The following is a 12,997-nucleotide window of genomic DNA, read 5'->3' as shown; positions in this document are numbered from 1 at the left end:
GAGTTTGAGGCTGCAGTGAGCTATGAATCACACCACTGCACTCTGGCCTGGGCAACAGAGCAAGACCCTGTCTCAAAAAAAAAAAAACACACACACACACACACGAAAGACATTTAATACAAACTGCACATTACAGTTACATAACACATACATTTTGTGTCGTTATTTTCCCCCAAAGAGTGCTGATTATCCAAGGCTAGTAGTCTGAGATCAGGGTGTCAGCAGGGTTGGGTTTTGTGAGGTCACTCTTACTGGTTTGCACCTAGCCATCTTCTCCCTGTGTCCTCACATGGTGCTAGAAAGCGATATCCTAAAATGAAGACCTCAGAAGCAAAAAACTTTCTCTGATCTCCTGCCTTCCTGTCTCAGTCCCATTCTCCCCCAGACTGGCCATAGAAACTAGAATACCTCTTCCCCAAGGCAGGTCATAAAAACCGCAACCCCTTTTCCCCAGAGCCAGACACAAATCCTAAAAATATTACTCTAACTCCTGCCTTTCTGTGCAAATGCTGACCATAAATTCTCTGGGCCACCTTGTCTGGTTGTAGGTCATAAGACTCCCATTCCACAGAGGGTCTTGTCTCATACCCAAGAGGAAGGAATGCCACGCAGAGAGGCCAAGAAGAATCTAGACAGACAGGGCTTGCTGGATGTCCCCACTCAGTGTATTAGCAGTAGATCATGCCCAATCCTATTTCTACATAGCAGTCCATATTTTGTTGAACCTAAGCATTAAAATAGACAGCTTCTTCTGTATTCATTCTGAAGGCTTTTGTGTCACACTAAACTATGATCAAATAAATGTGTATGCCTTTTCTCTTTTAATCTGTCTTTTGTCAGCTGATTTTTAGTGCACCTTCAGAGGGCAATAGGAAAGTTTTTCCTTGGGCCCTGCAGCAGAGAGAAAGAGAAAAGCAAGCTGTCTTGTGTCTCTTCTTATAAGGGCATGAATCCTACCATGCCACTCCACCCTCATGACATAATCATCCCCCAAAGGCCCCACCTTCTAACACCATCACCCTGGGGATGGGGGTTTTCAACCTAGAAATTTGGAGGGAACACAGACATTGAGTCCCTAGCAATCACCACCCATGAGAACCAGGACTGATTTTCTGACACCACCAAGCAGCCACCATATGGTGGGCAGAGCAAACCCTAAATCTTAGTACCTGAAAGACATATTCTTACCCAAAGTCCTTAGAATGCCCACCTCCTGTCCCACTCCAAGTTTTGTTTCAAACCTTTCCACACCAGTAGGAAGCCAGGAAGCCTTAGTAAGAACCTGGTGGGAAGACCAGCATCTCACTGGGCTGGCAGGACCAAGGCAAGCAGTGCTATATATGTACATATATTAACACTTGTTAAACCATGGTGAGGAAGGCTTCATTCAGGACGGTGGAGTAGGATTAGGACCATTGCAGTGGGATTCTGCAGCAGGGTAGAGAGATTGGGCTCAATTCTGAGTACTGCACTGACAAGTGGAAATTTATAGACAGGAGTAGGGTAGATTAGTGGATAGAACAGTATTAAGAGGAGACATCAGGGCCGAGTACGGTGGCTCATGCCTGTAATCCTAACACTTTGGGAGGCTGAGGAGGGTGGATCACTTGAGGTCAGCAGTTTGAGACCAGCCTGGCCAATATGGCAAAACCCTGTCTCCACTAAAAATACAAAACTTAGCCTGGCATGGTCATGCATGCCTGTAATCCCAGCTACTCAGGAGGCTGAGGCAGGAAAATCATTTGAACCCGGGAGGTGGACGTTGCAGTGAACTGAGATTGTGCTACTGGGCAACAGAGCAAGATTCCATCTCAAAAAGAAGAAGAAGAAGACATCGGGGTGAGGGGGATTCTGGGTAAACCAACCTCACATGGCTCTTGCTGGAGGCAGGCAGGGTGATCAGATATCACCTGGGGATAGAGGATGAGGAACCCCATCAGATAGCACAGAGGGCGATCAGATATTCAGAATCAGGGGTTCTAGTTAAACTGACTTAGCGGGGCCCTTCCTAAAACTGGATTTCACAAGAAAGTGCACAGATGGACCCAGGAGGAGGTGCTGGAGCCTGACCAGAGTTTGGCCAAGCAGAGAATCTTTGTCAAAGGGCTGTTTGAGAACTAAATTGAATCAAGTATTTATTAAGTGCTTACCTAGCCAGCTCTTAGTGAGCACTCTAGAAATGCTTGTTAAATCAACCACATATTTCAAAAGGAAACAGATAAAGTGCTTAATGCTGGGTATGCCCAAAGCCACTCAGGGAACCCACAGTCTCAAGATGCCCAGAAGACCTCAGAGGACAGACTTGAATGTAGAGGGTACTGCCTCAGCTCACAGGCTTATTCACAAGCAGATACTGACTGGGCCCCTGCTGGTGCCACACTCTGTGCTCTGGAGCCTCAGACATGAAAGCCACATCCTTCCCTGTGAGTTAAGCTTAGTCAGCATGCTAGTGGGAGAGAAAGGTTTGTGCTACATATTTACGTGATGGATCTTCCCGGAGCATAGAGCAGGCTCTGCTGAGGTAGCCCAAGCTGCTTATGGCTGGATCAGTCCTAAGAAGGAAAGGCGCTAACAGGAATTAAGCACAAAATAGATGCTGGGCACCCTGCCCGCTGCTTCACACTCATTAATGCTCAGCAACGCTATCAGGCGGGCACTGGCAGCCTTATTTCACAGATGAGTGTATGGAGGTGTGGAGAGGTAAATTATCTGCCCCAGCTAGGGCAGATAAATGACCTCCGGACTAGGGCTTCTCAAATCGTCAAGTGCACACAAGTCTATTTAAAATGCAAATTCTAACTCAATCAGATAGGAGTGGGCCTGAGATTCTGCTTTTTTAACCAGCTCTTCAGTTGAAGCTGAAATACACAACACCTTACGTTTCTTCATTGGGAATTAATAGAATGGCGGGGAGAGGGGCGCAGCTCGGAGACAGTGCCTTCTATAAGCCTGCGCTCTGACGGAGTTAGAGCAATCACAGTACCCAGCTCTCGGGGATACCGGGAAACAAATGAGATCGCCCATAGCAATCCCTTTGCATTACGGCTGTCACTTCGAAGGGGTTTGGGGAGATCTTAAAAACAATAGGAAAGACTAAGTTTCATTTGAAACCCATTCAACTTCTTTCTCCAGTTAAAACTCTGCCTCATGACAATTCCAATTGAAGTACCTTAGCATGTTTTCTGTACTATTTTCTGTATTTCCTAACGAACCGTTTGGATTTACAATTGAATTCTGAGAAGAATGCATCTCTTTGATCTTTGGAGGAATGGAGGGAAGGACAAGAAACGAAGGGTTAAGGTCGTCGCAAACTGCCATTCCCACCGCCACCTCCCCTTCTAAATAAGCACTAACTACCCCTCCCTAGCTGTGGGCCTCAGAAAAAAAAAATGCCCCCATGTATGTGCCTCACAGCCAGAGAAGACCTCAATTTGGGGTTGCAACCGTTCTTCAGTTTCTCTTTAGCTACCTCCAGATCCGCTGCGGACACAAAAATCTCCAGGTTTAAAACAAAGGCTTTGAACAAAGATGCGCAACCTGAGCTCCGGCGCGCGGCGGATATGCCTTGGGATTGGTTGGACCGCCGTCCAATAGGAAAGAAGAACCGGACTCTGCTATTTACAGAAATTCCTCCCAGTGGCGGCCGCGGCGTCAGGCCGTCCAATCAGACACTACAAATTTGGAGCCTTAATTTGAATATAAAGATGGCAAATAGCCCTGCCCGCCCCGCATCCGCGTTCGTCTAGGCGCTCTTGTCACCTCGCCATGCCGGACCCATCGCGGGCGGCTCCGGCTTCTAAAAAGGGCTCCAAGAAGGCCATTACCAAGGCGCAGAAGAAGGACGGCAAGAAGCGCAAGCGCGGCCGCAAGGAGACCTATTCTATCTACGTATACAAGGTGCTGAAGCAGGTGCACCCCGACACCGGCATCTCGTCCAAGGCCATGGGCATCATGAACTCCTTCGTCAATGACATCTTCGAGCGCATCGCCAGCGAGGCCTCCCGCCTGGCGCACTACAACAAGCGCTCCACCATCACGTCCCGCGAAGTGCAGACGGCCGTGCGCCTGCTGCTGCCTGGCGAGCTGGCCAAGCACGCCGTGTCCGAGGGCACTAAGGCTGTCACCAAGTACACCAGCTCCAAGTGAGGCGCGTCCCGGCGCCCCGAACCCAAAGGCTCTTTTCAGAGCCACCTCCAAGCTCCAAAAGGAGCGTGCCACCTGGTCTGGTTGTGACCTGTGATTCAATTGGAGTAATGAGGGAAAGTAGACTGAGCCGTGGGGGCGCAAGTCTTAGAGATAAAATTAGGCTTCTTGTTTGTAACGGCATATTTCCCTTAGAAAGGCTGCGTCCGTCTTGTGTTGGCCACAGGCAAAGTCAGAGAGGGGGCAGTACAGGCGATTGCGCCACGGATCCCATCCAAAGATCTGTGTGTGGCGTACGCCCTGCGCGCGAGGAGCGTGGGTCACCTCCAGGAAGATCTTGTGCCACGTCCCCGCCCCCAGTGCCTCCTGGCGGCTGAGACTGGAGGACGTGCTCACTGAGGTCCGGGGTGGGAGGTGAGGGGGTTATCGCGCCGTCTGGGCGGAGGCGCTTGGGTCCGTCCTTCTCCCGCCCCTTTCCTCCCTCCTTAGCCACAACTAGACACTGTGAGCTTCTAGCCAAAACCATTTCAGCAGCGTTGCGCCTAAGCAGCTCTTTATGCCACGCCTTCCTGCTTGAAACATCAAAACAGCAGGCTCACAGATCTCCTTATCACTCAGCTAAAATTTCCCCAGTTAAGGGATTCTCGTATTTTACCCCAAAAATGTGTGTGTGTGTGTGTGTGTGTGTGTGTGTGTGTGTACGCATAATACACAGTGAAAGATTATTTTGAATAATGCAAATATAGTGCTTTTTAAAAAAATTCCAGGAAATCATAGGAAAAATAAGTATGATCTCTGGATGACACATTAAAAACTAAGGCATGCAGGCCTGACTGGGGCCCAGGCTGTCCTCCCCCTAAAAATACCCCATACCGGTGACACCCCAACCACGAATACCTGAGAGCCACCCACCCTCTAAGCAGAAACGTTGCCTGGAATTAGAATTCGGTTTCCAGGCTCAGTTTCCACTGGTAGAAGATGCACTCTACCCAGGCTCAGTTCCCACTGCACACTCCCAACACAATGACAGCCACGCATTTATCAACATTTAACCTCTCTGGCCTCATAAAGTATATCCATTTTCTTGGGTTAGTTTCTTCTTAAAGGGAGTTTTCTTTCCTCCAAATTCTTTTTGTAAATAGGCTTTATTTTTTAGAGCACTTTTTCAGAGCAATATGCTTTTTTATTAGTAGTACGTAATAGTTGTACATATTTGGGGGGTACAGATATTTTGATATACGCATAGGCTTAACAATCAAACCAGGGCAACTGGGACATCCGTCATCATATTCATACCCTCTTTAGGTCGAGATCATTCCAATTCCTCTCCTCCAGCAATACAACTAATTATTGTTAACTACAGTCACCCTACTTTTCTAACCAATACTAGATGTTACCATTTCTTCTAAGTGTATTTTTGTACCCATTAATCAACTTCATCTCCTCCTTTCCCCACCACTCTTCCCAGCTTCTGGTAACCAGCAATCAACTTTCTACCTCCATGAGATGCATGTTCTTAGCTCCCACGTATGAGTGAGATCATGCAGTATTTGTCTTTCTGTGCCTGATTTGTTTTACTTAACATAATGTCCTCCAGTTCCATCCATGTTGCTAATGACGGGATTTCATTTTTTTAATGGCCAAATAGTATTCGAATGTGTAAATGTACCACATATTCTTTATCCATATATCTACTGATGGGCACTAAGGTTGACTTTCTATCTTGGCTATTATAAATAGTGCTGCAATGAACATGAGACCGCAGACATCTCTTTGATATACTGATTTCCTTTCTTTTGGGTATATACCCAGCAATGGGGTTGCTGGATCATATAGTAAGTCTGTTTTTAGTTTTTTAAAGAATGCCCATATTTGTCTCTATAGTGGCTGTACTGATTTACATTCTTACCAGCAGTGTACAAGCATCCCCTTTCCCTGCGTTCTCACCAACATTTGTTATTTTTTGCTTTTTAATCAAAGTTGCTTTAATTGGAGATGATTCCTTCCAAATTATTTTATTTACTGCATAATAATTAGCAAATCTGACTTGAAATTTCCATCTGAGATGGGTGAGGGGCGATCTCTTAAATACATGTCAGATTGTATGCCAGTCTGGAGGGATTTTGTAGGCATACAATCTGACATGTATTTCAGTGATTGTCACTCACCCACCTCAGATAGGTGAGATGAACCTTAGTTTAAAAATTTGGCTTAGCTTAAGAATCTTGGCATGCCTCTCCAACCCAGAAAACACTTCCATTTTGTTGAGTGAGTCCTAATTCCCTTAGTCTCCGTGGATTCTCACATATTTGATGTGCACTCCCTTCATTTATCATTAACATTTTTCTTTCTCTGTTGTAACACTATAATTAGAGAAATGGGTTCTGGACACGATTGCTCTGAATTTTCTCCATTATAAAATCTTAGTAGCAAGGATCCTGTTTTACCTTCTTTGCCTCTCCCTTAACAGATCCCTGTCCTAGGAGAGACGGACAAATCCCATTCATTCTGGGCCTGGGGGTGCTAATGTAGCAGGAAAAGACAGCCTGTTTCTACTTCAAGTTTGTGCCAGGGGAATCAGAAGGACTGAGACATGAATTGACTGACGTTTGACATTATCCATCACAAAATGCCTTCTTAGAGAATTACACTTGGAAAATGTCATGAAATGTTCATCTTGTGCCTTGATTTGATCTCTGGCACTAACCAGTGTTGTTGCCTTGTGCTAACACAATCATTCACTCTCTCTACTGGAGACTGGTTTCACTTTATTAAACCTATGTTTTAAGTTCATTAAGGTGGAGAACTATATGGGTCTTTGAGAGTAGTTTCACAGCTGCTAATGTTTAAGGTATTGACTTCCAATCCATGCTGGTAGGAGGCCGAGGGCTTGGATGTTCCAGTCATTGGGCACCTGTTTCATAGTGGAGAGGACTGGATTCAACAGCTTTTCATACAAATCCTATATTTCTTGAAACTACTAAGGGTGTTGACAAGTCCCACTTACTTTTGATGATGGATCACTGTTTAATATTTGGATTATAACTAGGGATGCAAAGAATTGAATAAAGTGCCTATGACAAAATTGTCATTCCTGTGTGTTTTTTGTAAATTTTTTTTGGAGCATATATCAAAACAAAACAGAATGGAAATGACCCCGTGCACTGCTAGCATTGTAACCATATGGAAATGATCCCATGCTGTGCTAACACTGTAACAATATGAACACTGCATGTGTGCAGTCACTGAGGCGGAAAGGAGAGGAGAGAAGAGAGTGGGTGCACCATCCAGCTCATTAAAAGTCAGTTTCACTAAAAGTTTATCTGTTTGATAACATCAAATTATTTATGTTTTGAACAATTGTGTACTGTCGAGATGATTTTTGTTAACAGTGAGAGACTACCCAGAGGTATGCTTAAATTTCAGTGTAGACTTTTTTGCAGAGAACAATAATAGACAAAACACTATTAAACATACAATAGATATATTATGGTAGGGTGAAATTGTAAGGCAAATGGAGAATGGAAATAGGCATTCAGGAGGAAAAAATCATCTGAAACATCGCATTGACAAAGAAAAATTTGGTCATGTATTTTATGAATTGATTATACTATCATATTGATATTCCAAAAGGCACCTTGAGACTGATGTGAGAGTTTTGATTTTTAAAAAGTTCCACGTTGGTATTTGTATCTTTGCAACTATTTTAATTGAAAATAAAAATATTTTAGATAGCTTTAAAACATGCGAGGTTCTCAAAGATTCTTGCAGAGGAACCACGCAGGAAAAAAAAGGTGGGGAGTAGGGGACAAAGCCGTTTTGGTCGGGGATGTTCACGGTGACCTTTCTTTCCCCATCCCAGGCACGCGACGGGTTCCCTTTGGAGAAATGACTTGGGGGGAAAATATTTTTCATTGAATTTTATTAAAAAATTATTTCTCAGCCTGGAGAAGTGGCTCACGCCTGTAATCCCAGCACTTTGGGAGGCCGAGGAGGGTGGATCACGAGGTCAAGAGATCGAGACCATCCTGGCCAACATGGTGAAACCCCGTCTCTACTAAAAGTTAAAAAAAAATAGCTGGGCGTGGGTGGCGCACACCTGTAGTCCCAGCTACTCGGGAGGCTGAGGCAAGAGAATCGCTTGAACCCGGGAGGCCGATGTTGCAGTGAGCAGAGATCGCGCCATTGCACTCCAGCCTGGGCGACAGAGCAAGTCTCCGTCTCAAAAAAAAAAAATTATTTCTCATTTAACTTTATTGAATTTTTATTCCCTGCTGGAAATGGTGACACAAACGCTCAGTACTTCGAATTTTCACAACGGTTTAAGGAAGCAATTACTGGAAATCTTCTTTTTCTAAAGAAGAAAAGCCAAGTCATGAAAACGTAAACGATGCCCTTTCCAAAGCGAAAACTCTTCGTGCCAAAGAGCTTTCCTGCGCCAAAATGGCACTCCCCAAATAAATGCTGTGAATTTGGAGGGGGTAGGAAAGGAATTCTGCGTTGCTAACGCCTCGCAGAAAATAATGTGGCTGAAGAGGGAGGCAGATACATTTGCTCAGAAAAAGGGAATTCTTTTCCTCCTAAATTAACCCCTTCCCCCACCCCCACTCCCATAAGGGTTAAAGTTACCGGCAGCTAGGGTCGCTTATTACATCCGGCTCCCCCGCGCAGGACGCTGCTTTGACGCCGTGCTTCGATTCGGTATCAAACATCCTGCCATCGCGGTATCCTGCCAGGAAAATATCCTCCCGGAATGTTCATTGCTTAAATCTAAACATGTCTGTCTGGTCCAGGCAGGGATGGAAAAGTCTTAAGCAAATGCAGAGACAGGCACCACCGCCAGGGGAAAGTGACAACACCCATGGCCTCAGAGCCCGTGGTCTTGCGCCACGTCTGGCGTCGCCCATGGGGGGCGGGTAGGGTTGGGGAGGTTGGCACAGGGTCTTTTTGGGGGAGGTGACCCGCACTCCTCACCTGCACGGCGCACGCCAACCTCATTTGGACCCGGTCCTGAACCGGGCGCAAGCGCTCAACATCCAGGAATGCACCACTTGCTTATAAAAGACATTTGGGGCCGGGTGCGGTGGTTCACGCCTGTAATCCCAGCACTTTGGAAGGCAGAGGCGGATGGATCACCAGGTCAGGAGATCGAGACTATCCTGGCCAACATGGTGAAACCCCGTCTCTTCTAAAAATACAAAAAATTAGCCGGGCGTGGTGGCGCGTGCCTGTAATCCCAGCTACTCGTAAGGCTGAGGCACAAGAATCGCTTGAACCCAGGAGGCGGAGGTTGCAGTGAGCCGAGATTGCGCCACTGCACTCCAGCCTAGAGACAGAGCGAGACTCCTTCGAGAAAAAAGAAAAAAAAAAGAAATCTCGTCGTGAATTAACAGCTCTGCGCGGAGGGAGGGGGTGGAGAGGGGGTCCTTGATCGCCTCCCAACATTACTGAGCTACATCACCTGAGCAGTTTCTACCCCGATTTCTGTAACGAGCAGTTTTTCTCGTTCTGTGCCGGCGCGCGCGCGCGCACACACACACACACACACACACACACACACACACACACACACACGGCTCAGATTCGGCCGCACCCGGCAACCGCTAGGGTGCATGGAGACATATTAGGTTACATAACTCTTCACCGTGTTCGAAACCCTTTCTCGATCGTGTGGGTGGCTCTGAAAAGAGCCTTTGGGTTCAGGACGCCGGGGAACGCCTCACTTGGAGCTGGTGTACTTGGTGACAGCCTTGGTGCCCTCGGACACGGCGTGCTTGGCCAGCTCGCCAGGCAGCAGCAGGCGCACGGCCGTCTGCACTTCGCGGGACGTGATGGTGGAGCGCTTGTTGTAGTGCGCCAGGCGGGAGGCCTCGCTGGCGATGCGCTCGAAGATGTCATTGACGAAGGAGTTCATGATGCCCATGGCCTTGGACGAGATGCCGGTGTCGGGGTGCACCTGCTTCAGCACCTTGTACACGTAGATAGAATAGCTCTCCTTGCGGCCGCGCTTGCGCTTCTTGCCGTCCTTCTTCTGTGCCTTGGTGACAGCCTTTTTAGAACCCTTCTTGGGCGCAGGAGCCGATTTGGACGGGTCTGGCATGATGGCTGAGTCTCTCCAAACAGAAACGCGCGGCGCTCGGAGTAACTCTATTTGTACGTTTTGTATTCAAATGAAGGCTCAGGATTTGCTCACTTCTGATTGGATCAAACGTTGTTCTACGTCGTCGCTGGGAAAGAAATACGCAAATTAGGAGTGCCAGGTTCTTTTTCTGATTGGCTACCATAGCCATCCAATCGAACGCCGCGGTCTAGCCTACCTCTGTACCATACATAAGGGCTCGCTGGCCTTCACCGCCCTCTTGTTTTCAGTCTCGCTTTTCTGTTGCTGTTGTCTTTTTCTCTTGACTCGGAAATGTCCGGTCGTGGTAAGCAGGGCGGCAAGGCGCGCGCCAAGGCTAAGTCACGCTCGTCGCGCGCGGGGCTGCAGTTCCCCGTGGGCCGCGTGCACCGGTTGCTCCGCAAGGGCAACTATTCGGAGCGCGTGGGCGCCGGCGCCCCGGTCTATCTGGCCGCGGTGCTGGAGTACCTGACTGCCGAGATCCTGGAGCTTGCCGGCAACGCGGCGCGCGACAACAAGAAGACGCGCATCATCCCGCGCCACCTGCAGCTGGCCATCCGCAACGACGAGGAGCTCAACAAGCTGCTGGGCCGCGTGACCATCGCGCAGGGTGGCGTCCTGCCCAACATCCAGGCCGTACTGCTGCCCAAGAAGACGGAGAGCCACCACAAGGCCAAGGGCAAGTGAGGCCGCCCGCCGCCCCCGGGGCCCCTTTGATGGACATAAAGGCTCTTTTCAGAGCCACCCACCATCTCGAGAAAAGAGCCGCACTGATCCTACAGTTCTTTATAGGCCGGACGCCTGATCACCCTAGGCTCATGAATGAGCGCAGTGGCCATGGGGAAGGGCGCAACGGGAACCGAGACCCTGGGGACTGATTGGGCTGCATACTCGCGAGGTGGGCAACGTGTTCTGTTAACAACAGGGAACCCTCGTCCACAGGTGGCCACCCCTTGCTCTTGAGTCCCACCCAAAACCTCTAGTAGGGTTTTAATAACGCTCACCGTAAAGGTGTCTTCATAATTACTAGTGACAAGTTCTCTTGACTCTGGCAAGGTTCCCGTGTGGTCATCAAGTACAGAATGCAATTTCTTAATGATTTATCTGATATTAAAAGTATTTATGATCTCTAAGTAGTTTGCACTTTAATTCTGAAGAGTAAGTCTATGGATTTCTATTTAAATTGCTAAGTTTTAACAATGTGAGCTCCACCAGTGTTAAAATTTAATTTATTTGGCTGGGAATTCTAAAGGTCATGAGGAAAGGTTCAGTACTTAAAAGGAACCAGATTAGTAGATGCTGAAAGGTGTAAACCTTTTAAGAAGACTTAATTTGGAATAGGATAATTATTTAAAGGAATTTAGTTTGTTTAATTCGAGTTGGTCAAACATTAATCAAAGATCCCCTTAAATTGATTGCTAAAATTGGAGAAAAAAATAATTTGTACACTGTTTTTGAAAAGGAAAACTAAATTTGCGAGTTAAGCACATTTAAAATGAGTATTGTTAGAACCAGATGAATGATGATACATGTGGACTTTAGGAAAATAACGGTTTGTAACTACATTTTTCCTTATAAAAAGGAGGGTTTAAGAGCGTCGGAGACCTCCAGGCTAATTAACTGAAATGGCTGTGTTAATAGCCCCTAAATCCTGGAGGAGAGAGGTTCATTGATTTAATCCATGATAATCCCTTAAAAAATGTTTGCCACAAAATCAGAGCTCAGAAAGTGTTATTCTTCTGTTGTTATCTGTACAGTTTTCATTAATCTATTTCTCAAAATATGGATAATTCCTACTTTGTTTTTATTTTTTCTTTAATCCCCAATGTGCTAGTATTTAGTTCATTGACACCTAACAATTGTATATTATATGGGGTACATAGTGATACTTTGAATACATTTATTATCAGATCAGGGTAATTAGCAATTATTAAGTATTTATTGTAATAATAAATACAGGCCAGTAAAATGATTCAGGAATATTATATAATTTATATTTACCCTACTAAAATTGGGTCTACTCAAGTCAGGGCTTCCTGGACACCAGCTAACCACAAATCTGCATGTCTTTAGAAAATATCCCAGTGCTATGAAACTATTTGAACCAAAAATTGGTAAGCAGCTGCTCCAACAGTGTGGATCTAAACAGCACAATATTCACTGTGTGTATCACGAGTGGGCACCATTTCAGTAAAACAAAACTGCAAGGACTGGCCAGGAGAGGGTGTAGCCTTCCAGAGATCTTTTCATTATTTTTCTTGTGAAAGCCTTCATTTTCAGTTGAAATTCATCTTTATGTATTTATATCTATGTAGGTCACTCTATGTCTTCAAATACCCTTTAGTGGTATTTAAGGTTTTTGCAGGGTCTGGGGACTTAGGTGTTTCAACTATCACCATGGATTTCCAGATTTTGTAAAAGGTGCTCAAATGGGGTGAAGGGGGAGGCAGCATGGTGGGAGGGCTACTTTGGGGTAGCACTGCATTTGTTATCTCTGAGGCTATGGTGTTTCACAGACAGTAACGAGCCACACAAGCTATTTAATTTTCAGATAATTAAAATTTAATACAAAGATGTAGTTCCTCAGTCATCCTAACCACATGTGGCCAGCGGATACCATGTTAGCACAGATACAGAATGTTTCCAGCATCACAGAAAGTTGCATTGGACAGCTCTGGTCTAAGATCTGGTTCTTTATCGGGTTATCTGATTCAGAAATGTAGTAAATTATCCAGT

General features: G+C 46.2%; 3 protein-coding genes across 3 annotated transcripts; 2 read left to right on the top strand and 1 right to left on the bottom strand.

Annotated features, from left to right (window-relative positions):
• The first annotated feature begins 3,617 nt into the window (after positions 1-3,617).
• Positions 3,618-4,744, top strand: LOC101132614 (histone H2B type 3-B-like). The gene has a single exon (XM_004028551.3). The coding sequence runs from the start codon at positions 3,766-3,768 to the stop codon at positions 4,144-4,146; it is 381 nt and encodes a 126-aa protein (XP_004028600.1). The 5' UTR covers positions 3,618-3,765; the 3' UTR covers positions 4,147-4,744.
• Positions 4,745-7,461: 2,717 nt separating this feature from the next.
• LOC101132256 (histone H2B type 3-B) lies at positions 7,462-10,243 on the bottom strand. Its single transcript, XM_055380305.1, has one exon. The coding sequence runs from the start codon at positions 10,241-10,243 to the stop codon at positions 9,863-9,865; it is 381 nt and encodes a 126-aa protein (XP_055236280.1). The 3' UTR covers positions 7,462-9,862.
• Positions 10,244-10,555: 312 nt separating this feature from the next.
• Positions 10,556-11,394, top strand: H2AC25 (H2A clustered histone 25). The gene has a single exon (XM_004028549.3). The coding sequence runs from the start codon at positions 10,556-10,558 to the stop codon at positions 10,946-10,948; it is 393 nt and encodes a 130-aa protein (XP_004028598.1). The 3' UTR covers positions 10,949-11,394.
• Positions 11,395-12,997: the final 1,603 nt, after the last annotated feature.

Source organism: Gorilla gorilla, chromosome 1, assembly GCF_029281585.2.
Source record: "Gorilla gorilla gorilla isolate KB3781 chromosome 1, NHGRI_mGorGor1-v2.1_pri, whole genome shotgun sequence".
Taxonomy (NCBI): domain Eukaryota; kingdom Metazoa; phylum Chordata; class Mammalia; order Primates; family Hominidae; genus Gorilla; species Gorilla gorilla.
Note: the sequence above shows the minus strand (reverse complement) of the source record. Positions and strands in the feature narration are given on the sequence as shown.

What these genes read in the sequence shown, in the direction of transcription:
- LOC101132256 (XM_055380305.1), bottom strand. Translation starts at nt 10,243, where the DNA reads ATGCCAGACCCGTCCAAATCGGCTCCTGCGCCCAAGAAGGGTTCTAAA.
- H2AC25 (XM_004028549.3), top strand. Translation starts at nt 10,556, where the DNA reads ATGTCCGGTCGTGGTAAGCAGGGCGGCAAGGCGCGCGCCAAGGCTAAG.
- LOC101132614 (XM_004028551.3), top strand. Translation starts at nt 3,766, where the DNA reads ATGCCGGACCCATCGCGGGCGGCTCCGGCTTCTAAAAAGGGCTCCAAG.